General features: G+C 35.0%; 2 protein-coding genes across 4 annotated transcripts; one reads left to right on the top strand and one right to left on the bottom strand.

Moving 5' to 3' along the window:
* The first annotated feature begins 5,116 nt into the window (after positions 1-5,116).
* On the top strand, positions 5,117-18,873 carry LOC116164997 (protein obstructor-E-like). 3 transcript variants are annotated; one of them, XM_031479261.1, is made up of 4 exons: positions 5,117-5,355; positions 18,008-18,232; positions 18,287-18,475; positions 18,525-18,873. In XM_031479261.1, exons 1-4 carry the CDS (start codon positions 5,310-5,312, stop codon positions 18,797-18,799), a joined length of 735 nt encoding a protein of 244 aa, XP_031335121.1. In that variant the 5' UTR covers positions 5,117-5,309; the 3' UTR covers positions 18,800-18,873. The 3 variants fall into 3 exon arrangements, with proteins under 3 accessions (XP_031335121.1, XP_031335123.1, XP_031335122.1); XM_031479263.1 differs by lacking the exon at positions 5,117-5,355 and adding an exon at positions 17,107-17,165; XM_031479262.1 differs by lacking the exon at positions 5,117-5,355 and adding an exon at positions 17,151-17,205.
* A 1,630-nt stretch (positions 18,874-20,503) lies between these two features.
* LOC116163563 lies at positions 20,504-22,587 on the bottom strand. Its single transcript, XM_031477562.1, has 2 exons — positions 22,074-22,587; positions 20,504-21,409 (listed from the first exon to the last, which is right to left on the bottom strand). The coding sequence occupies exons 1-2, from the start codon at positions 22,386-22,388 to the stop codon at positions 20,948-20,950; spliced, it is 777 nt and encodes a 258-aa protein (XP_031333422.1). The 5' UTR covers positions 22,389-22,587; the 3' UTR covers positions 20,504-20,947.
* Positions 22,588-23,274: the final 687 nt, after the last annotated feature.

Genomic DNA, 23,274 nt, shown 5'->3' with positions numbered 1-23,274 from the left:
TTATTGGATATTGTCCCTTTTTGTCTTTTTATACCAAAGTTATTCTCGATATTTTCAAATGATCAAAAAATATACATTTTGGCAAACATTCGTCGATTAAATGCTCTAGAGGAGGCTGTTCACACGTTTTATAATTTTCCGGTTGACATACCGTAACAATCTTTTGATGATTTAGAAGTTTTTTAGCCTTTTTACGTTTATTATGTCAAAGAATGCCTTGTGTGTCTGTCCATCAGACCGCTATTTTTCGAGCTACCGCGGTTTTAAAAATCTCCGCCCCCCCCCCCTACGCTACGCCACTGGTTAAACTTAATAATAACAGATTTTTAAAAACAAAAGAAGGTTCAAAATAAACTATAATTATGACGAGTACGTAATTACAACAGTTGTTCAAAATGTCCGCCGTCTGCTAGTAAACAATCTTCAGCATGTCGAAAAAAAAAAGTGCCGGTCTGATCAAAAACTGGTAGAGGAACTTTTTATTCAGTTTTCGTTGTATGACACCATCCCACAGTCCGTGTGCACGAATTTCGAAACACCCTCTATGAAGAAGTCGTCGAAAAATTTAAAAAAATATCTTTAAATTCTGGTCGTAGCGGCCTTGCGAATTCAGAAGGGCGGTTTCTGCTTAATCTGTAACAGATAACAAACAAACAAATAAAAGGGGTAGTGAATAGCGCGGTACATAAAATGTTGCGTAAGCAATGCTAACGTTTGACACTCGGCAACCGGATATAAAAACTGTATGATACTCAATAAGAATTACATTCGAATGACTTAACACTAGCAAAAGCCAAATTTTGATTGACCACGGATTATCCTTACAGTCTTGGGGTATAAAAGCATAAACTTGACGTTAAATTCAAGAAAAATACTTTACTATGTAATACGAGCCGATTCTTCCGAGTAAACAAATAACGTAAGTAACTAAAAAATGTAGATATCGGCTTCGAACAACGTTTCGGTAACTTCAAAAACTAATGTACTAAGCAACGGTACTAAAATCGGTATAGCAAAGCTAATCTGAACGATACATAGTACACAAACTAGCAGAAGTGAATCTTCGGAGCCACAAACGTGATCATCAACAACATCGGGTCTCGGTATCAGTAATGTCAAATCTTCGATAACGATAAAAACAAAGTACGTAAGTAGTATCAGGTATAACGGAGCGATTTACAACAGTTAAGGTTTCGTTAATACTTGCAGTTAGGAACTATATCGTAAGTGTAGGTCAACAAACTCCACGTAGTTGGGTCACAGGCAATGTTGGTATCACGTGATTAATTTCACTGGGATCTGCCGGTGAGGTAGAAACTCATCTATAGTATGCTTCAATTGATAAGATGGCGGTGGACCTTCCCCAAATGAATTTTCCTTGCGCAAAATTGGGAAAATGCAAAATTCTGCGGAATATCGATGTCGAAAGCAATAATCCGGTACGTAATAATGAGGAGAAGAGTGTTGAAAGCAAAATAATAAGAGAAAAACTTCATTAAACGTATTCAGCACCAATAAAAATCCCAAAAAGGCAGACAAAAATTGTCGAGTAACAATAACGGCGTGTATGTTCTTCTACATCTACAAGTAATGGTTGAATGTTGAGTGTACAAAGAAGTGCGTGCACCGAGAGGAATTAAAAAAACCTCTGCACGACCTCCATCGGCAAAACAAGGAACTGTCTATAGCACCATTTTAAAATGGTCGACATTTTGAAACTGTGAGGTTTTCGGACTGCTATCCATGTACAAAACATATAAAAACGGATGATAATATAAATTTGATAAAAAAATTAAATAATAAAAGCATAAAATACAGGCTGTACCACGAGCTGAGAAGAGGTAGGTTTAGCTGAAGTATTTAGATTCCATTGATCTAGCTTTTGTATTTCAGATGGAATGTTCTACTTTTCGTTCATATTTTTTAATATACAGGGTGTTTTTTTGGGAGCTTTAATTAAAAGTTTCTGAGAAAGTAAAATAGGTAGGTTTTTGAAAATTTGTACTTTAGAGTTACTCTGAAGTCCGAATCGATGTAAAATATTTTCAAAATGGCCACACTTCCGGAAACACCGGAAGTAGATAGTAACTTCGTTATTTTAAATGGCAACCCCTATTTTTTATTGCATTTTTGGATTCTACGTGAAATTTCACTTCTTTTGATACCCGTATGTCGATATCTACCATTTATGGTTTTTAAGTTATTTTGACTTTAAGAAAAAAAATGGCGGACGCAGATGGTACCTTGATAATTGATTACTTGAAAACGGTTGTAGTCATGGCAACCTATTTTTATCAGTGCATAGAGAATGAATAGGGCTTTCTTTTAGTGCACTTAACAAAAAGTTAAGTTGCGTACGTCCGTCCCTATGGATATCCTAATTTATGAAACTTCAAAAACTAAAAACTCAGTTTTTTTAAATGGAATGACTATGTTCTTACTATTCCATGAGATAGAGAATCGAAATGGACATATTTTGACAATACATGTTCCTATAGCTATCTAACAGTTTCTGACTTATTCCCATTTTATTGAATTGACACTATTTTTTTCGGATTTTCTTTTTAGTAGTCGGCCATGATTCTATAACAATTGAATTTTAAACAAATCTAGTGACACTAGTCCATCACCCACTGTTATAGCCTATAGGTTAACATAAGTTTTTCAAAAATCGAAAAATGACTCGCAGTGGTTTCACCTATATTGGAATTTAATTGTTATTTATGGTGAAATGGGCAGAATCGCGGCGCGTGCTTTCCGTACATTCATTCGAAAACTGTAACGAAATTGTATGAATTTTGGAAATTTTGTACCCCTAATACACTACAAACCGTTGAAGCACAAGTGATACAAAGCTCTACAAGAGAATATTTAAGAAAATGAATTGAATTGCAAATGCAAGATTAACAAAATAAATTCAATGCAAAATATAAAAAACTTCGTTGAAACATTTTTGGTATTGAATTGTTGCTAGAACAGATATCGCATTACCTCTCTTAATTTCCAGACTTATACGTTGTTTAAGAAATTCAGTTGAACGACTCTGTTTAGATTTTTCAAAAATTTTCCGTCCTATATCCTTAATAAATGAGTTATTTATTAATGAATTATTTAGACTAGAACTAGAATCAATGGTATTAAAGAATCCTCCATTCCTTGATTTGTTTAAAATTAGATTGTTATAAAATCATGGCCAACTACTAAAAAGAAAATGCGAAAAAAAGTGGCATCAATTCCGAGATCAATTCAATGAAATGGGAATAAATCAGAAATTGTTAAAGATAGCTATAGGAACATGCACTATCAAAATATGCCAATTTCGATTCTCTCATGCAATATTAAGAACATGGTCATTCCATTTAAAAAAACTGAGTTTATAGACTTTGAAGTTTCTTAAATTTGGATCTCCATAGGTGCGGTTGTACGCAACTTAACTTTGTTTTAAGTACAGTAAAAGAAAGCCCTATTCATTCTCTATGCACTGATAAAAATAGGTTGCCATGACTACAACCGTTTGCAAGTAATCAATTATCAAGGTACCATCTGCATCCGCCATTTTTTTTTCTTAAAGTCAAAATAACTTAAAAACCATAAATGGTAGATATCGACATATGGGTATCAAAAGAAGTGAAATTTCACGTAGAATCCAAAAATAAAAAATAGAGGTTGCCATTTAAAATAACGGAATTACTATCCACTTCCGGTGTTTCCGGAAGTGCGGACATTTTGAAAATATTTTACATCGATTCGGCCTTCAGAGTAACTCCTAAGTACAAATTTTCAAAAACCTACCTATTTTACTTTCCCAGAAACTTTTAACTAAAGCTCCCAAAAAAACACCCTGTATAGGTACGCTAAATTTGAATTAATTTTTTTATAAACAATTTTTTAATTGAATCTTTTAGCGTTTGTCCTCTAAAAGTTGCCCCTTGTAGAGTAAGTAAAGTAAACTAATTATTTTCAGGATGAGGTCTTACGAACCATCAATTGAAGTCAAAGTCTTCAATTCTGAAAGTGCGAAACGTTAATTTTAATAAATAGAAGCCAACGATTCTAAAATGTCGATATATTTAAAATGAAGGGTTTTGTAGGAGGTTGAACGAAAACGAAATGTGTGCGGAAATTACAAAATTACTACGTTGGCCTTGATTTAACAGAACCACGAATCATAAATGCTAATTTATGAAAAAATGAAGCGTGGTGATATTTTCCTAAATTTTGATCAAAGTGTGTACCTAACGTGGAATGTGGCGAAAAACTGGAATTCCAATGTAGATTTTCTCCTTGCAATTGAGAATTTATACTTAGGGTACAAACTTCTAAGAGATGCATATGGTCCTAGTGGTTCAACATTTGTTGATTGAGGTACAAAATTAGGGCATAACTTTTATAAATTTATTTTTAATTGTATGGTTCAGGGGAGATGAGAGCTCCTCGTTGAGCTAAGGAATTGGAATTGAGAGTCCGGGTCTTCTGACCCTTGCGTCTGCGATATGTTCGCTATTACCATTGTTTAATTACTTTATTTAAACAATGCTAGTACCTATATTTTATCTGAAAAGTACCGGCGCATCGCTAAATGCGGATTTAAATGTTTTCCGTGAACGAACGTGATGTAAAAATGTCGAATTTGAATATTAATCTAACCTTGTGAACCGGTGAATTTGGAAAAATCCACCTGTCGTTATGAATTATTTAATTTTTGTTGAAGAAATGCATTCGATAAATGTATGAGTCAGATTAAAATTACAATAATTAAATGCCATTTCCAGATGAATACCCAAAGATTGAATTTGATACCAATTGGTAACATGATCATCGGTCATAATGGGACATTTTTATTAACCTTGAATTTTCCGGTTACAGGAATATATTTATATTGGTAGTTTTCGGTACCTCTTCAATTGTAATGAGAAGAAAGTTCTTATACTCTCACTTACAGATGCAGACTACCAATTTAATGAATCAATTCACGGTCAGATTATAACGTTAATTATTGATTGTGATTCGTGGTTTTGCTGTTGTTCTTATAGGAGAAAGTTGACAAAGAGGTATCTGGACGAGATCGAGTAGCATTACAGAGAAGAAAATATTGCCGTTAAATATTATATCATAAAGAAGCACGAGGAGTGCCGGTACCACTTTAATAGTACCTACTTTCAAAGAAATACCTTAACCAATCACGTCGAAGACACACCGTCTGCATACATTAGTGATGTCAAAACCGCGAAAATTCACTTGCAATGTACATTTGTGATTGTGACTTGAAGAAGAGTTCAACTACCGAAAGTTAATAGTGTTTGACAATCATGAAGGGTGATATTAGTGCGGTCGTAATACTGCTTTTGTGTATAGGTAGGCATACTTTTTACTTATAAAAACTGTTGAAAATTAGTGGCGAATTTGCACAATTTTGTACCTAAATGTTCTTTCTCGTCGAAGCTCTAAATACATGCGGGAGATCAAGTAGAAAGTACTTCATTCAGTGAAAGTGCAACTCTCTCATAATAATGAACCATATTAGTTTTTGAAGATCAATACAAACGTGAAAAGTCAGTATTTAGTGGAACCCTTTTGCTTATTTATCAAAAAAAGGTAATTTTTTGAATCGAGAAGATCAGAACTAAATTTCTTTTGCTCCAAGGAAGATTATGTGATGTATCTACTTTCTTTTATGGATATATGGGAGAGGCCGTTGTAAAGAAATTAATTACGTAACGAAAAGATTACGAGACTTTTATTTGTCTTTTCATAATAGATGACATTTTTTAATTACACATAAGTGTTCATTACACAATTACTTTTCTCAATAAAGTAAACGAGTACAAACAGAAGTACAGCGACGTGTGAAAATTGATTTAAAAGTGAAACCAAGAATTTTCACATAAATTTTTATAAACAATGCATTTGCTAATTAGTGAGATCAAACCTTCACTTGGATGATTTTTTAACCTTAACCGATTTAACATTTACTTTTTACCGCGGTCCAGTGAGCACGATGTTCCTTTTCCGGTAGATGTTCCATTTTTGTTGTGCAATACTTGAACCTTGGTGTTTTACTAAATTGTAACAAATAGAACATCCGAGAGGATGGCGCATTCCTAAAGAGTTCGTGTGAACTATTTCAAGGACAATGTAACTTTCACTTTTTTTTAAATTATGCTAAATGTAATACTTAAGCCGAGATTAATTGATTGTTGTAGGTAGTGTTGTAAATTTTTGACAGGTAACAGCAGGATGCGGTTGTGGCAATTTGCATGGATTAGGTAAATTTTGGATTGTTATCTCGTTTCGCAATGTCGATTTAACAAAACTTTGTTGTACGATTAATCTTCAATGAGATTGTGAATTCTAGTTAATGAGTATAATCATAAATGATTAATGAAAGGGAGGTGCAATTGGTATGAGCTCCTTAGTTACTATACTACTGTTCTAGAACATCTCACTCAACATCACACTGTAACCTCGCGTACATCTTGACCAGCATATAGGTCTGGGAATACTACCCCATGCAATATCATTATATTTTGTTTTGTAGGAGATATAATCTAGGTTATCCTTGAACTTGTAACTGTTATGAAACTAAGTAAGTACCATTGATTATTATTACCGACAACGTATATGGTAAGGGTGCGATTATCCATACACAATTGGTATGAGGCTGTCTTGCAGTAAAGGTCTTCCCAGTATGCGAATTTCTGCTTTGAATAATAATGTCTGTTGTATTGCACAACCTTTGTTTATAAAATAAAGTAGGTATTTCAATGTCCATCTAAACATTGTAAACCATTAGCGTTTTTAATAAAATAATAAATTTAAGAACCGTGACTGGGACAAATGTGAGCATATATGCATTGATTATTTCATTGAATATGAAGTCTCTTCAGTGATTTATACTCCGAATAGATGTTTTTAAAGAAACAAGATGATACATTCCTATGATTCTATCTGTACAGTTGAGTTGGCTTCTCGGTTTGTTACGCAAAGTGCGTACTTACGTTAAGTGTACATGTTATGAATAAATTTATTTATTTATACTTATACCATTGACTGAATAGGTAAATAAGTACCTAATAATATTTATATAGTGGCTGATGTGTTATAGTACAACAAAGTCATCGCCTCCATTGTAGTGCAAACTAATCTCATGGCCCCTAGGAAGGTTTTGGGCTGAACAACATTCAAAATTACTCATGTCATGAATTTAACATTTTTACCACAATATCAAGAAATATGAAGTAAGAGATTTTCCACATTTCCCTATCCAATTGATATTCGACTTCTTAAGTAGTTCCAATTTGTACATCTACACGTTACTTTCCAGTTTTCAAACTAAATTTTCGTTTTTTTCAAAAAACAAAGACACCGCTTATTGCATAGATACCACCATAGTTTACCTATTATTCAAATGTGCGCTACTTTGCGGCTATGTCTGCAACGAGGCCATATTGCAACAGATGTACCCAACCGAGTTTAAGAAAACTACGTACATTTTGTGCACAGGTTAATTAAATTAAGTTAAATTCGCCGAAAACTGAAAACGATCAAGTAGATATGTTTGAGGTTTTTAAAATAACAGTAAAGCCGTAACACGCAGCAGTAAAAAACATAATAATAATGTGTTAATTGCCAATTAGTACCTAACCCCAAGATGCATTAATCGGCTTTTAAAAAAACGATCTATTGCCACCTTAAGTTTGAGGTAGGTAACAGACCATCCATGCCATAAAATCATAGCAAACTGCAAGAATACATGTTCCAATATTTGTTATACTTGATTGTTGCAAATTTTTTACCCTGCAATTTTTGTACCTTTAGCAGTTTTTGAAAAAACCACATATTTCTCCCTTAAATAAATGTATAGGGCAGTACACAAATGAACCTTATATAGTTAGTACTTTGATAACATTTTAATGAACGCATGGTAAATCAAACCACTTTTTCCCGGAGAGTGCTGCTGACCTGAACAGATTTTCATACATTGCGGAAATGTTTGTCTGGAACATTAAAATATCTTCAAAACAAAATTTTTTAAAGGTGGTTGTTATGGTATCCAAAACTATAAAATGTTTACTACCAATCTACATACGTCTGCAGAGTCAAGGGGGGCATACAATATCTTTTTCAATAGCGACCACTATTTTTTATGACATATTCTTAAAGTGCACATCATTTGGGATCTAGAAACGTAAATAAATTCAAATTAAGGAATTTATTGTATCAAAAATCATTAAAATTTTTTTAATGGAAAGCACTATTTTTGGTGAGGTATTATTAAAGGATAAACTTTTTATATAATATGGCAATATTAATATGCAACTGCTCAACTGTTTTTAAGTCTGCTGTTATATCAAAAAGTGTACTCTATAATAATCTCTATTAGTAAAAACTAAAAATGAACCCCTATTTCCCTTCGTCATGCAATAACTTTAGTGAACAGCCCATTCCATCGGTACAATTATCGAATTTTCAGTTAGTTCAGTGACTTTTTTGAGAAGTGTTTGTTCATAAAAAAAATACGGGTCGCAGTTAGTTAACCGCAATCACGCCACTCAAATTGAGATACAGATTGATGACGCATACGAATCCTGTTGATTCTTAATAGACGGAGAGCTGACTACAGAAAAATGTTAGTTATCGTTACATGGCTGATTTTTGTTGTAAAATATCCTGATACACAGTCAAATGGTCATGTCTGCCAGCGAGGTCCCGTGGCTTAAACCTGGGAAGGGTGGGCGGTCAAATCTGTCAAATTTTAATAAAACTTCTGCCTTTCCGTCTTCCGATTATATTTACCTCTGGCGCCTTTATTTTGAGACCGATTCAAAAAGTGTATGAAACTTTTTTGTACAGGTCATTGAGACACATCTTTTTTGAATTTCGCATTTTTAGATATGATGCTTACTTACTGACTGACCAGCCAAAGTGAATATACGCGCTATTTTTTTTCAAAAACACGCTAAAAATTATGAAATAAGTCAATTTAAAATTTCTCAAAAACTAAGAAAGTTTTTTATGCCACATTAGCCTGTTAGCCAGTGTATACGAAAATGGATACAAATAAACAGTGGCGTAACTAGGCATAGGTGCCAAAGGTACCGCGGCACCGCGTTCTGAATGAGAGAGGGCGCGCCGGAGGCGCTGAAGCACCGAGGGCACTAAGTCCGGATGGGCATCGCGGTGTACTGTATAGGCCAATCATAAAAGACAAGAACGGCGGTTAAATTCTAATAGTTTGCTAAAGACGAATACAGGGTGCAGTGAAAAATAAAGGCAAAATAAAAAAAATAAAAATATATAATTAAAACTAAATTTACGGTCCTTTAGGATGAACGGAACATCCAAAGGATTTCACCGCATTTTTGTGTGGCAGATCAGTACTTTTATTAGCCAGTTTTGACTCCATAATCAATAAGATCTTGTCAGGGGGCTACCACATTCCCTTTGTCGGTACCCACTTCTGTGCCCCCACAGACGGCGTGGGTATACAAAGTTTGAATCAAAACACTTGTACCACGCTATGATAAGCGCCTAAATATTAATGGCGACTATGTTGAAAAATAGCCTAAGAGTGTAGCTTCCAAATGTATATAATAAAAGTTGTTTCTTACACTTTCTTAACTTTTTATTTCAAACCGTCCGCTACTTTCTGAATGGCCCTTGTAGAACAAAGTTACAGCGGTAGGAAAAGGCTGCAAATTTAAACTAATAATAATAATACTTTATTTGTGATCTATACAATAGTCTGTATTAGTGTGACCAGCATTTGCACCCTTATTCTAAGACGCAATCATTTCTACGACTTGTACCCTATGTCATAGCTAAATTTGACGCGAGAATTGGAAACAATATAAATAAATGTTCTATTCTTTGTTGAGTGAAAGACTTCATTATTCAAAGCATTTTTCTAAAATTTAAGTAGCGCAGTGCTTTTAAAATTTCGTCTAAAGTTTCTCTCAAAAATGTACGGTGTTTTATTAATTAGAGCTCAATGGTGAGTGATAAGGCGCCAAAACCTGATCCGGCACCGCTTCGAAAAATGCCTACTTACGGCACTGCTAATAAACGCCTGAACCGAATATGTTGGAATGCGTGTAGAATCGCAAACGTTCCATTTTGGTTTCGGTTCGCTACCAGTCGCGTACCATGCTCAAATGGCTCCTAGGGCAAGCTTACAAATTGCGCCCTTTCGCAAATTATTATCTTAATTTAATTTAAGAGCAGTGCTGACAATTTATCTCACTACTCAAGGAGAGTTGACAAAGTATTCTAAAAAGGTCAGAAGTCAATTCAAAAGATATTAAGTAATATCATAGTGTATTCTATTCTTTACACTAAGGTAATATTTATAAGAAAAAAATGAATTTTATTCGTAAAGAATATTAAAATATTCAATAGGTGTCATACATCGATATTCTACATGTTCTTTATTTTCCGGATCTTCATCGCTGGACGCTGATAGCACGAGGATTCCGGATACCGTAACAGTTAGAAATCCATATTGTATCGTAATTTTGCGAGCTTCACCTTGTAGAACTATAAAAGTTTCTTTGTTTACATATCTTCGAACATAGTGTAATTATGCTTCAAGTCTGGCTTCAAATAACCTAAAAAAAAAGAACAAAATCACGATACACCTATTGTATCTTCCGAATATCTCGGGAAGTAAGCATAATTTTCTAATTACCTAAACGCCATTTTATTGACCCCTTAATTCTGATACTTCTGATTTTCGACACATGGTAGGTATAGGAAACAAAAATCTTTTAGAAAGTTCCCGAGCAAAAACATAAAATTTCTTGGAAATAATGCATCACATTCGCTTTCAATTCGTATCGCCGGTGATTAATCCTGCATCGTCATAATGGCACCCCGATGTAGCTCTAGATTTCTAGAATAGAATACGAGTTTAGGTATAATATAGTCTCGTGTATAGCATAGGTATCTTTTCCGTAAATAAAGATTTAAAGTGTTTAAGATCGCTGTTAATACGTTTTGCCATTTAACCATGCAAAATTAAACAAATTGCGAAAGCTAATTTTTAAAGAAAAATTTACGCCATAAGAAATATGACTCGTGTATCTATTGGTATCGACTAAAAAATCAAATCCCGTTTCCAATCCATGTATATGTATACACATAAATTACCTAGGTACTATTGATAATTACCTAATTGGAATGAATGATTCGAAAAGCGAATCAATACTATGCATATTATACATACATATTATATTATTATTATAAATGTATTAAGGTTTTTTGCAGAAAAAAATTTTTTACGTCAATCAACGTATTAGTTTTCAATGTTTTTCATATAAAGACGGAAAATTGGAAAAATAAAACCCGCATCTTTTTCAATAATCTGCGATGCCATGGATAAAAAAGTTGGCACTGCGCATGCGCAAAACCAAATTTTGAAATTGGCGGTTGATTTTCTTTTATTCCAAGTGCCTATGTATCAAATTTCATTCAAATACTTTTATAAGTAAAAAAGTTTGCAATTCGGTTTATAAATAGTCGAGATGCGAAAAGGGCACTGTGAATTTTGAATCGATTCGATTCAACTTTTGGCATTGCGTATTATATGGCTAAAGCTATGCCCATATTGAATTTCATGCAATTCAGTTCATAACTAACGGAGATGTAAAAGCGATCGAACATTTCTAAACAAAGTTATCGTTCACACGGACAGATAGATGGACAGACAGACAAAGGAACAGACGGACAGACCAACCGGCAGACGACAGATGCAAAATTATAAACGATCTCTAGGATCGTTAATAAACGGCAAAAGTGTAAAATTATGGAACATGTAAAAAACGGTTTTTTGTTTTTTTTACAATAACTTTTTTTGTAAGCGGTACAAAAAAAATTCCTTCCTTGGTACAAGACTCGACACCATAACGAACCAAACAGCGAAAAAAGTAGAACAATAGCTCTTAAGATAAAGAACTAGTAGCGTCGCAAAACGAGCGGACGGACGGACGGACGGACAAAGTGGCCACAATAGCGCATTTTTTTTTATTTTTGTGGAAATGCGCTAAAAATAGTAAGTAAGTGTAGGGAAGCAACGTTTCCCACGAAAGTTTATTATTTTCCGATGTAGAATAAGAATATCCAATAAAAAAGGCAAGTTTCTATTTGAAAAAATTTATGTGAAACTGTGCATAGCGTCATTAAATGAGCCCTTCCATATATAGAAAATTTTATATCAATCATTTTTTGATATCCTCGCTAGTTTTCGCCATAATCGTATGTATTGTAACGTGATTTATTAATTCGGGTTCGATTTATATCAATATTTATTAAACAAAATTAAAACACTATAAAATCCGTACAATTTATATCGATTATTTATATCACACACTTCGAAATGTATATCAGTTTTTCGCGCTCTATGTTTCGTCCGTACTCGATCGGTAGTAGACTGCCCCGATGTTCGGTCCGCAACCATTTATACACGCAAGCAATGTAAGTCCAGTACATTCTCGAATGTTCCTACAAATTCCACTATCGCGCGCGTAGAAAATTCCAGAGAATTCTGGAGCATTTCCGTTACAGTATGTAAATTAATTAAGTATAATATTGTATGAAATATAAGAATACAGGAACTGGTAGTCGCAGCTTACCAATCAAATGGCTACATTTCAATATAATCAGTATCTTCGCCAGATTGCTTCACTGCAGAGCTATCAGATTTTAATTTCATTGTCAGCATGCTATATGAGCGGAGCATTATTCTTCTCACGGATCAGAAATTTTTTCTTGAATATTATCTATGACATTGTTTGTGCGAAGACGGCCACTGCTGCAGAAACCCTTCAGCGCCCTCGGGGTCGGGTTATCCGTAAAATATCGTCTTTCCTTCAGGTTTTAGTTAGATCACGTTAAAACCATAAAAAAATCACCGGGCCCAAAAATTCCCTTACTCCGATCTTCCGCCCAAACTGACTAGAATGGTATGAAATGAAAGTGCAAATTGTTCTTACTTATAATTATCAAATAATAAAAACGATTTTATTCCCTATTGTATTCATGATTTCTGAACTGCACACGATAAAATGGAAAATGGAGTTCCTTTAAAATGTTCACACTGTTTCATCGAATATCTACCTACTAAACTACTTATAAGTTCTAGGAAATACAATGCTAACTAGTGATTAGGTTCGATTCCAAAAGAAAAGAACACATATAAGACATAACTCCTCAAGTACATGGAAGTACATGACTTCTTTTTTTTGGGTTGGATCCATCGTTCCTCGAAATGGGGGTTGAAATATATTGTGTGATCAAAACTCTCTAAACCTTCCCCATATAGTTTTTATTCGTTGAAGTTTTTTAAAAATAAAAGCGACTATAGTTTCGGCGTACTGCCATCATCAGGCGATGAGAATTTAACAGGAAAACGGTAAGTTACAAACGTTGAAGACGAATAAGACGAACATGTTGTTTTTTAATTATTAACTGGCCGAAGCCAAGTGAAAAAACCTGAAGGGTGGTTAAAACGGAAAGGTTGTCCTAAGTTTCAAAACGAATTATTATCAAGCCTTGTTAAGACAACCAACCGGAGGGTTGAATTATTACATTAAAAGTTGAAAGTTGAGTTTAACACATTTCAAAAGAACTGGGGGGAAAAAATAAACTTATAAAAGTATTGAAACTATTGAGATGACTACATATTTAAATTATTTAAGTTAAGTTTAAATTCGAGATCATGCAGACGGCATGTCTAGAAATGATTGACAACCTTCTAGACATGCCGTCTGCATGATCTCGAATTTAAACTTAACTTATTAGTATATTAAGATACAAGTGTATAATCAAGTCTTTAAAGCACGCGCAACGAGTTTAAGGGCACGACGCAAAGCGGAGTGCCTTTAACGTTGCAAGGGCTTTAAAGACCAATTATACACGTGTATCTTATAGTATTTTTTATTATACCTGCAGTATAATTTAAAAATAGGTAATACAATGAAGTCATATTGACGTTATACTCGAATACATGTCTAATTAAGTGGGCTGGGTGTTCGTATTTCACGATTGCCATGGAAATGTCACTTGACGTTTGCTTATAAAAATCATCGTCTTTGTGAATTAAACGATTTCCGTTGAAAAAGATAATACACTGTGCATTAAATCGCTTGTTGTAAAATCTAAACAAACGTTGGTAGGTGTATAAAATCCAAATCCAGTAAAGCCTATTATAAAGAATAAGTTGTTTCCATGGATGAATAGGAAGTTACTTACGAATACAGTCTTAAATGCATCCATAATGCTGACATATATGAAGGAAATGTCAAAGGTATTTATATTTTGGTGCATTCAGATTCATTCAAAACTTTAAAGCAATGCTGCGATTAAAAAGTGGAACAGATTTGGAAGCATACCCTAAATTACGCGCGTTTGTGAAAGCTTCAACCAAAGGATAGGTAAAAAAGCCAAAGAAATGTTCTGCATTTACAGAAAGCGACCTAAGAGGATTTTTTATTTCATCCTGATGACAGTTTCAAAAGTCATACTTGAAGTATCGTTACTTAGCAACTTTAAAGCACGTGTGTTTTAAAGGCCCTTTTTCGCACGCATTTGAGTGTTTAAAACGGAGATTGTGATTCAGGTATAATAAACAAGTTAAAAAGTAATCGTAAACGATTTACATAAAGCGCATTTCCACTTGCATTCATTTCCCATTTGTAAGATGCAACTTCTGTTAAAATCGTAAAAATCCGGTCACAAATATGAAAGATAGCGTTGCACATGGGCAATCCATTTTTGACGTGTTACTTCAATTTCAGTTTATGAGAAGAATTTCATTTCAATGCTTTTCTAAATAAGAAAGTTGGAACTGCGCATGCGCAAACCTAAATTTTAAAACTAATGTTAGATTTTCCTTTGTTCCAAGCGCCTAAGTATCAAATTTCACTTAAATGGTGCCATAGATAAAAAAGTTGGCACTGCGCATGCGCAAAAGAAAATTTTGAGACTGGCGCTCGATGATCCTTTATTCCAAGTGCCTATGTATCACATTTCATTTAAATTCTTCCATAAATTAAAAAGTTGGCACTGCCTGCACATGCGCAAAACCAAATTTTGAAACTGGCGTTTGATTTTCCTTTATCCCAAGTGCCTATGTATCAAATTTCGTTTAAATTCTTCCATAAATAAAAAAGTTTGCACTGCGCATGCGCAAAACCAAATTTTGAAATTGGCGTTTGATTTTCCTTTATTCGAAGTGCTTATGTATCAAATTTCGTTTAAATTCTTCCATAAATAAAAAAGGTGGCACTGCGCATGCGCAAAACCAAATTTTGAAATTGGCGTTTGATTTTCCTTTATTCGAAGTGCTTATGTATCAAATTTCTTTAAATTCTTCCATAAATAAAAAAGTTGGCACTGCGCATGCGCAAAACCAAATTTTGAAATTGGCGTTTGATTTTCCTTTATTCCAAGTGCCTATGTATCAAATTTCGTTTAAATTCTTCCATAAATAAAAAAGTTGGCATTGCGCATGCGCAAAACCAAATTTTGAAATTGGCGTTTGATTTTCCTTTATTCCAAGTGCCTATGTATCAAATTTCGTTTAAATTCTTCCATAAATAAAAAGTTGGCACTGCGCATGCGCAAAACCAAATTTTGAAATTGGCGTTTGATTTTCCTTTATCCCAAGTGCCTATGTATCAAATTTCGTTTAAATTCTTCCACAAATAAAAAAGTTGGCACTGCGCATGCGCAAAACCAAATTTTGAAATTGGCGTTTGATTTTCCTTTATCCCAAGTGCCTATGTATCAAATTTCGTGTAAATTCTTCCGCAAATAAAAAAGTTGGCACTGCGCATGGGCAAAACCAAATTTTGAAATTGGCGTTTGATTTTCCTTTATTACAAGTGCCTATGTATCAAATTTCATTCAAATACTTTTATAAGTAAAAAAGTTTGCAATTCGGTTTATAAATGGTCGAGATGCGAAAAGGGCACTGTGAATTTTGAATCGATCCGATTCAACTTTTGGCATTGCGTATTATATGGCTAAAGCTATGCCCATATTGAATTTCATGCAATTCAGTTCATAACTAACGGAGATTTAAAAGCGATCGAACATTTCTAAACAAAGTTATCGTTCACACGAACAGATAGATGGACAGACAGACAAAGGAACAGACGGACAGACCAGCATGCAGACCACAGATAGCAATGCAAAATTATAAACGATCTCTAGGATCGTTAATAAACGGCAAAAGTGTAAAATTATAGAACATGTAAAAAAACGGTTTTTTGTTTTTTTTACAATAACTTTTTTTGTAAGCGGTACAGAAAAAATTCCTTCCTTGGTACAAGACTCGACACCATAACGAACCAAATAGCGAAAAAAGTAGAACAATAGCTCTTAAGATAAAGAACTAGTAGCGTCGCAAAACGAGCGGACGGACGGACAGCCGGACGGACGGACGGACCAAGTGGCCACAATAGCGCATTTTTTTTATTTTTGTGGAAATGCGCTAAATAGTTATTTGTTTCATTAGTACAAAAAATGTCAGTTTTCGGGACGAGGAAGATAGTTGCTGGACGACGCGTTAGCGGAGTCCAGCAACCTTCCGAGTCCCGAAAACGCATTTTTTTGTACGAATAAAACATAAAATTTTTTCTCCAACCCCCTTTACTTCAAATTATATTCGAATTTAGATTCAGTCACAGTTTCACTACTAGTACAAGAACTTCTGCTTTCTTGTCCCCACGTGTCATGCCACTCTAGTTTTTAGGTTAACTTATAACCTATTCGTTTACTTCTCACCTCTCGCGACTCTGTAGGGAGCAAATCTTGAGGTAGCATGTTCTGCCGTTTCTAAAATCTCTGGCGGAGTGCAATCCATGTCGCTATCAGTTTCAGTCATTTCTATTGTATACACAATTAATATTGTTATATTTTGTATTGAAATAAAGAACTTACCATACAGTTTTTTAATTAAAATTAATTGCAATTAACTTTTTCAAATTTTGAATCCAAATGACAGATAATAGTGCAACGGGTCTGAAGTAGATGGCGTTACGCGCGACGCCGGGTTGTATACGTATTAAAATTACGTTCACCGAATATGTAAATTACGACGTTACACATGGTTTAAATAAAAATAGCGAGCGTAAATCATTTTCAATACATGTACATACGTATAGGTAACAGCATTTGCATTGAATATGCAAAAATATTTAATATGTATGTATAAAAATATCTTATAACCTGCAATGTAAAACGATGTCAATGTGACATATCTCCGTGATTGTAATTTTTTAATTGGCCAACTTTCAAGGTCAATTTCTTTTTGGTACTAGGACCAAAAGTATCCACTTTTTGTACAGTTGCCATGGTGAAAGCGATTAATCAGCAAAACGTCAATTTTACGTACCGAACACTGTCACAAAATAGTGTCTTATTCAGGTGGTTGGAGAAAAAATAATTTAAATATCTAGTCATCTCAATAGTTTCAATACTTTTATAAGTTTATTTTTTCCCCCCCCGTTCTTTTGAAATGTGTTAAACTCAACTTTCAACTTTTAATGTAATCATTCAACCCTCCGGTTGGTTGTCTTAACAAGGCTTGATAATAATTCGTTTTGAAACTTAGGACAACCTTTCCGTTTTAACCACCCTTCAGGTTTTTTCACTTGGCTTCGGCCAGTTAATAATTAAAAAACAACATGTTCGTCTTATTCGTCTTCAACGTTTGTAACTTACCGTTTTCCTGTTAAATTTCACATCGCCTGATGATGGCAGTACGCCGAAACTATAGTCGCTTTTATTTTTAAAAAACTTCAACGAATAAAAACTATATGGGGAAGGTTTAGAGAGTTTTGATCACACAATATACATGACTTCTACCCATTAGATTAGATAGGTACCATTGACCAACTATTTCCACTAATCAGCCAGATCAAACATTTACCCGAATATCTTATCTACTTCCATCAACATCAAAACCCGTATTTACTTTGATACAAATGCACCTTTTTCTGTTTAGGTATCACATTGGGCCAAAAGCAAACACAGGAAGATCCCTGCAAGCTAAAGTCACGCGTTGTAGCAGATGAAAATTATTGCGACCGATACTGGGAGTGCGTAAATGGGCAACCCGAACTATACGATTGTCCTAACGGTCTCGTTTTCGCTGGTAAAAATCGAGGAGTAACGGAAGGCTGCGATTATCCGTGGAGGTCCAATTATTGCGAAGGAAAACAACAATCCAGTAAATAGTTGTTTTATATTGTTTTTGATGTCTTTGATCCGATCCGTATTGCAGATCCGCCGATTGGTGTCGACCACTGCGGATGGTTGTATGGCATTTTTGGACACGAAACCTCTTGCACAAGATACTGGACTTGCTGGAACGGCACCGCAACGGAACAATTGTGCATTGGAGGACTTCTATACAACGAAGCGACCCACGCGTGCGATTGGCCAGAAAATGTGGCAGGTTGCCAAAAACACCGTAAGAAAAACTGTTTTTGAAATATTGCGTGAAATAATTAGAATTTTAGCACTTTGCAATGATGACGCGAACGGAAATGTGGCCTTAGGGAAATCTTGCAATCGATATTGGCAATGTCAGGGTGGATATCCACGATTGCAAAGATGTCCGGCAATGTTAGTATTTGATCGACGTTCATTGCGATGCGTTGTTCCACCCACCGAAGACTGCGACGTACCTACAACCATACCACCTCAGATTCTAGAAGAAGAAGCAGATGAAAACATACCAAATCTACCACCTGGTGCTATTCCCTTACCTCATAAAAATAAACCAAGGAATTAAATTTTCATTTCACGTTTTGTTATTAGTGTAACATGTAGTTCAAAAAGTTAATTTATTACAAATGTTTTGAATAATTTCATTTTTCGAATAGTGCCAGTAAGTATCATGTTTACCCTACCCTTCAATATCCCAACTTCTTTAAACACCAAACAATTCTTGTTTTTATTACACCCAAGTAAATAAATGTAACTATAGGTGTCATAGAAACATGAACTATGTAATATCTAAAGTAGGTAAGTATACCTACTTAATGTGTACCATTATGGTTAAATATCCCTAAATTTAGGCATTAATAAAACAAATTTTTAAATTCGACTTGTTTTTAAAAACCCTTTAATCCTGCAGGTACCTACCTAAATTTATCACCAGTGTACACTACTACAAAGGTTTTTGGAGGTGGTAGTATTATATTTACCAGTTTGAATCAAACAAGTACATACATAACGTAAATTTAACTCCGTAATTTATTTATTTACAATTATCTAACAATAAAATGTATAACAGCCCTTGAAATGGAAAATTTATAACAGCAATTATTATTTATCACTACTTCCCGAAAAGAATGAGTCGCATCCGTCTTAGTTTTTTTTTATCGCCGATGACTAGTCTTTCATGGCGCCTCGGTGTCTTTGGGGTTTCTTGAATCTTCGCTACACTGTCCCTCTCCTAAAACTGTAGCATCTCGCAACATGAACGACGTTTGTATTGGAGACACAGTGGAAGGGAACTCTTGTTCTATAACACGACTTTGATGGCGGTGCTTGTACCACGCACCCCTCATGAATTTTCCATTCTTGAAGAAAAAGGATAATCCACCGTCTGTCTTACGAAACGGTTGAGGCGTTTCTCTGGAGTTAAAGCAACAGATTTCCACCCCGGTGCCCTGCCAGTCTAACTTATCAAGGCCACAGGACACAGGTAGTCCTTAGGTATAAAAATTTACGAGAACACTAAAGACTATCGAATAGCGAAATAAAAAAGTGGTGTTCCATTTGAAAAAAAAATAGTTATTGAAGTTCAAAAATTTTACCATTTCATTGTGCAATTGAATTGTGAATTGCGAATACCCCGAAAAAAAATTGTCTCAGATCGACCCAGGAAAAAAAATTTCTTATAGAACGTGGCCTGTAGAATCCATAATTTCAAACAGTTCCAAGATTGGGCTACTAGTTCAAAAGTTACAGCCCTTTGAATTTTCATTCGAAATTGGTTTCTAGTCTATAACTTTTGATTGAGAAGTCTTATCGAAAAAGTACGAATTGTTTTGGATTCTACGCACCAAAATTAATAAGAAAGTGTTTTCCCGGGAAATTTTGGTGCAGTCGATTTTTGTTAAAAAAGGAAGGTTATACACTGCCTTTTTTTGAGGTCCGAGAAAAAAATTGTCTCAAATCGACCCGGAAAAAAATTTTCTTATAGAATGTGGCCTGTAGAATCCATAATTTCAAACAGTTCCAAGATTGGGCTACTAGTTCAAAAGTTACAGCCCTTTGAATTTTCTTCCGAAATTGGTTTCTAGTCTATAACTTTTGATCGAAAAAGTACGTTTCTTGGGGAAGGGGCCTAGTGTCTATGGGCGGATCCATACTAAGGGACGTGACCAACAAATCTTCAAACTTATTCTTATAGATTTTAACCTGTAGAATCCAAAACTTGAGTTTGAAGTGTAGATCAAAAGTATATACATCCTGAAAAGGGAGAGGATACGCACATAATTTGAATATTTATTCAATAATTTATACATAATTAGATACATTTGAGAAAGTAATTACAATTGAAATAATTACACATGCTTATAATAATAAGGTATATACATATATTTATATAAATGTTATACAAGTGTATAAATATATAACAAAATTAACAAAAAAAAAATATTTATACAAACAAAACTGAAATTACATGATAACAGCAGCCATTTAAAATGATTGGCCAAAACAAATTTAATACACAGACCATACGAAACAGCCATAATTCACAATATGAAACATTTTGTTTAAAATGCCAAACAGCGACAGTAGTAGATTATTAGGCGTAACGATTATGTGGCTCATATTTTCTTAAACATTTCATTACAAGCAACAACAGCTGAAGGTTGCATACATCAGTCTTAAACAAAAGTAAGTAACAATAAGCAGATTAAACAAGCTATAATTGGGCGCAATTCTTCTCCAATTCTAATGAAACTGATTTCGTTGTAACAATATTGGATGTAGAAGAGTGAGCCGGTTCCGAGACACAAATCGGTTTGTCTAATGTTTCATTCGACACTTCAATTATGACCTTATCGTCATATGTTTTTGTTACAATCGGTTTTGCTTCACTCAGGTTTGAGTGGAAGAAAATACTTCTCAAAGTAGCAGATGTAGACATCCCTTTCCTTGGAGGCTTTTCTTCGTTACATGGGAGAGTTATATCTACATAAATGCTCTCATTACTAACGGTGTCCGGTTTACTACAACGCTTAAAGCTGCAACTACTATCGATGCTCGATTTGTCCATGTCTAATGTTTGGGGCGTTATGAAGCTAATATTATCGTCAAATCGTACGCGCTCGGAAACGCAATCCTCGCCGATAGTGACGCAGCTACACGAATCACTTCCATTACTCTGTAAATGAACGCAATGCAATAAAGGAATCAAATGCAATGTCTAAAGTAATTTTCAGGCATGGGCATTTTATGTGCGAGGTCAAACAGAGCGTATGTCTCATCCAAGAAAAAAGATTTTCTAAAAGAGATTTGAAGTTTGCCGAGTATGCTAGTATTTATATAAATCTAATCGTGGATCAAGACCATGTAATCAAAATATAAACATAAATTGAGCAAACATTTACACCAAAAATTGGTCGCGCGGCAACTCTCTTTCAATCGACAATATATCATTTTGCGCTCTTAATACACAAATAGCTATTAACTGTCATTAGAAAAGATGCTCTCGTGTCGTGCGGTTGCCAGCTATCAGAAATGTATGCATCGTCGGCGTAAGTATATACAGGGTGGAATGTTTAGAAAAATTAACAATTATTTCAAGTGATGGACATTTGAGGGAAATGTTTCAGAAATGTGTTACAAGTATGTGACCGTATCAAAAACGTGTAATTTTTTTTCTCCCAAAACTCAGGTGTGCTAAAGCATGGAATTTGTAACTCTATATCTTAGGTAAATATCTAGTACCTTTACAAAATAGCGATTTCCAGTACACATTCAGATCTAGGGCAGTAGATGTCAAAAACAACCTATACCCGATTGTGCAAAAAAGAATAAAATTTTACCTTGTAATTCAGCATCGATCCTGCCAAAGCTCTAGTAGACGCTCCGCCATCATCTGCCAAACTGACATTGACAGATTTATCAGACAGGCTACTAATGCTAAATCGCTGTGTGGATACAAGATCTGCTTGTACTTCTAATCTTTGACAAGCATTACCCACGCTCCCTGCTAACGCGACGGTACTCGCCGACTCCCTATCTGCTTCCCTCAACACTTGACTGCCGCTCGCCATAGATAGACTAGCTTCCCCAATTGACGGATTTGCTCCCCGACTGCTTACGGCGTCGATCGATGCGTTGTCTTGATTACGACTCATCGCCAAGTCGTTCTCATCATCGAACTCAAATCGAACGCCGGTCGCCGACGTCGTCACTCCGCAGCCGCCAGAACGGCACAGTGAAACAGGAACGACTCCGTAAACGTAAAATAGTAAAATTGGAACGCCGATACCAACAGCTAAACCTGCTAGTATGGGAGAAATAAGAACCTGAAATAAAAAGGAATTGTTAAAACAGTTTTAAGAAAACATTAGTAGTTGGCGCAATTTCTTGTCAATTGACATCCATTCAATTCATAACAATTATAGTGCGTTCGCACCTCCATAGGCAGTATGGTGCTTATAGACATACAAGGAGGTTATGTTGTTTTAAAGGTCCACTCCAGCCGACGCGGGACGGATTGCACGCATTTGCACGCATATACCGCTGTAGAAATATATCCTACATCCATCCCATTCCCGTTCCCGCATTCTCGCGTTAGTTTGAGTGAACCTAAAAACGCCCTACAAACGGTACGATTTGTCGTACGACTTTGGATCGATACTACCGTTTGAACGATAATTGTAACATGTGTAGAGTTGTCATTCGACTTATCGTTTACGAAACGATGTCTGAAACTACTTGTCGTACGACAAATCGTACCGTCTGTAGTGCATTTAATACTTCAATTCATATACGTCAGTTTGGCATCACTGCGGTGAGGAACAAGGATAAGAATGACGCAATTAGTAAGAGAGACATTTGGTCCATAAGACCCCATACTGCATCTGGAGGTGTGAACGCAGTATAGTATTTAATTAAAACTAGTTCTCTGACATCATCAATGAATACAGAATACCAGGAAGGAGCATTACTCAGGTTGTATACAAGAGAGAGTGGGAGGGAAGTCGGCCATTTGCAAAAGCCACTTATGACTCATGTTTG

Source organism: Photinus pyralis, unplaced genomic scaffold (assembly GCF_008802855.1).
Source record: "Photinus pyralis isolate 1611_PpyrPB1 unplaced genomic scaffold, Ppyr1.3 Ppyr1.4_LG2, whole genome shotgun sequence".
In the NCBI taxonomy this organism is placed as follows: domain Eukaryota; kingdom Metazoa; phylum Arthropoda; class Insecta; order Coleoptera; family Lampyridae; genus Photinus; species Photinus pyralis.
The sequence above is the reverse complement of the archived record's forward strand: the minus strand, read 5'-3'. Positions and strand labels throughout refer to the sequence as shown.

Coding starts and splice junctions, on each gene's coding strand:
- LOC116164997 (XM_031479261.1), top strand. CDS start 5,310: ATGAAGGGTGATATTAGTGCGGTCGTAATACTGCTTTTGTGTATAG. Junction 18,233..18,286: donor CGAAGGAAAACAACAATCCA/GTAAATAGTTGT, acceptor TCCGTATTGCAG/ATCCGCCGATTGGTGTCGAC. Junction 18,476..18,524: donor GGCAGGTTGCCAAAAACACC/GTAAGAAAAACT, acceptor TTAGAATTTTAG/CACTTTGCAATGATGACGCG.
- LOC116163563 (XM_031477562.1), bottom strand. CDS start 22,388: ATGAGTCGTAATCAAGACAACGCATCGATCGACGCCGTAAGCAGTCGG. Junction 21,410..22,073: donor GATCGATGCTGAATTACAAG/GTAAAATTTTAT, acceptor GTTCATTTACAG/AGTAATGGAAGTGATTCGTG.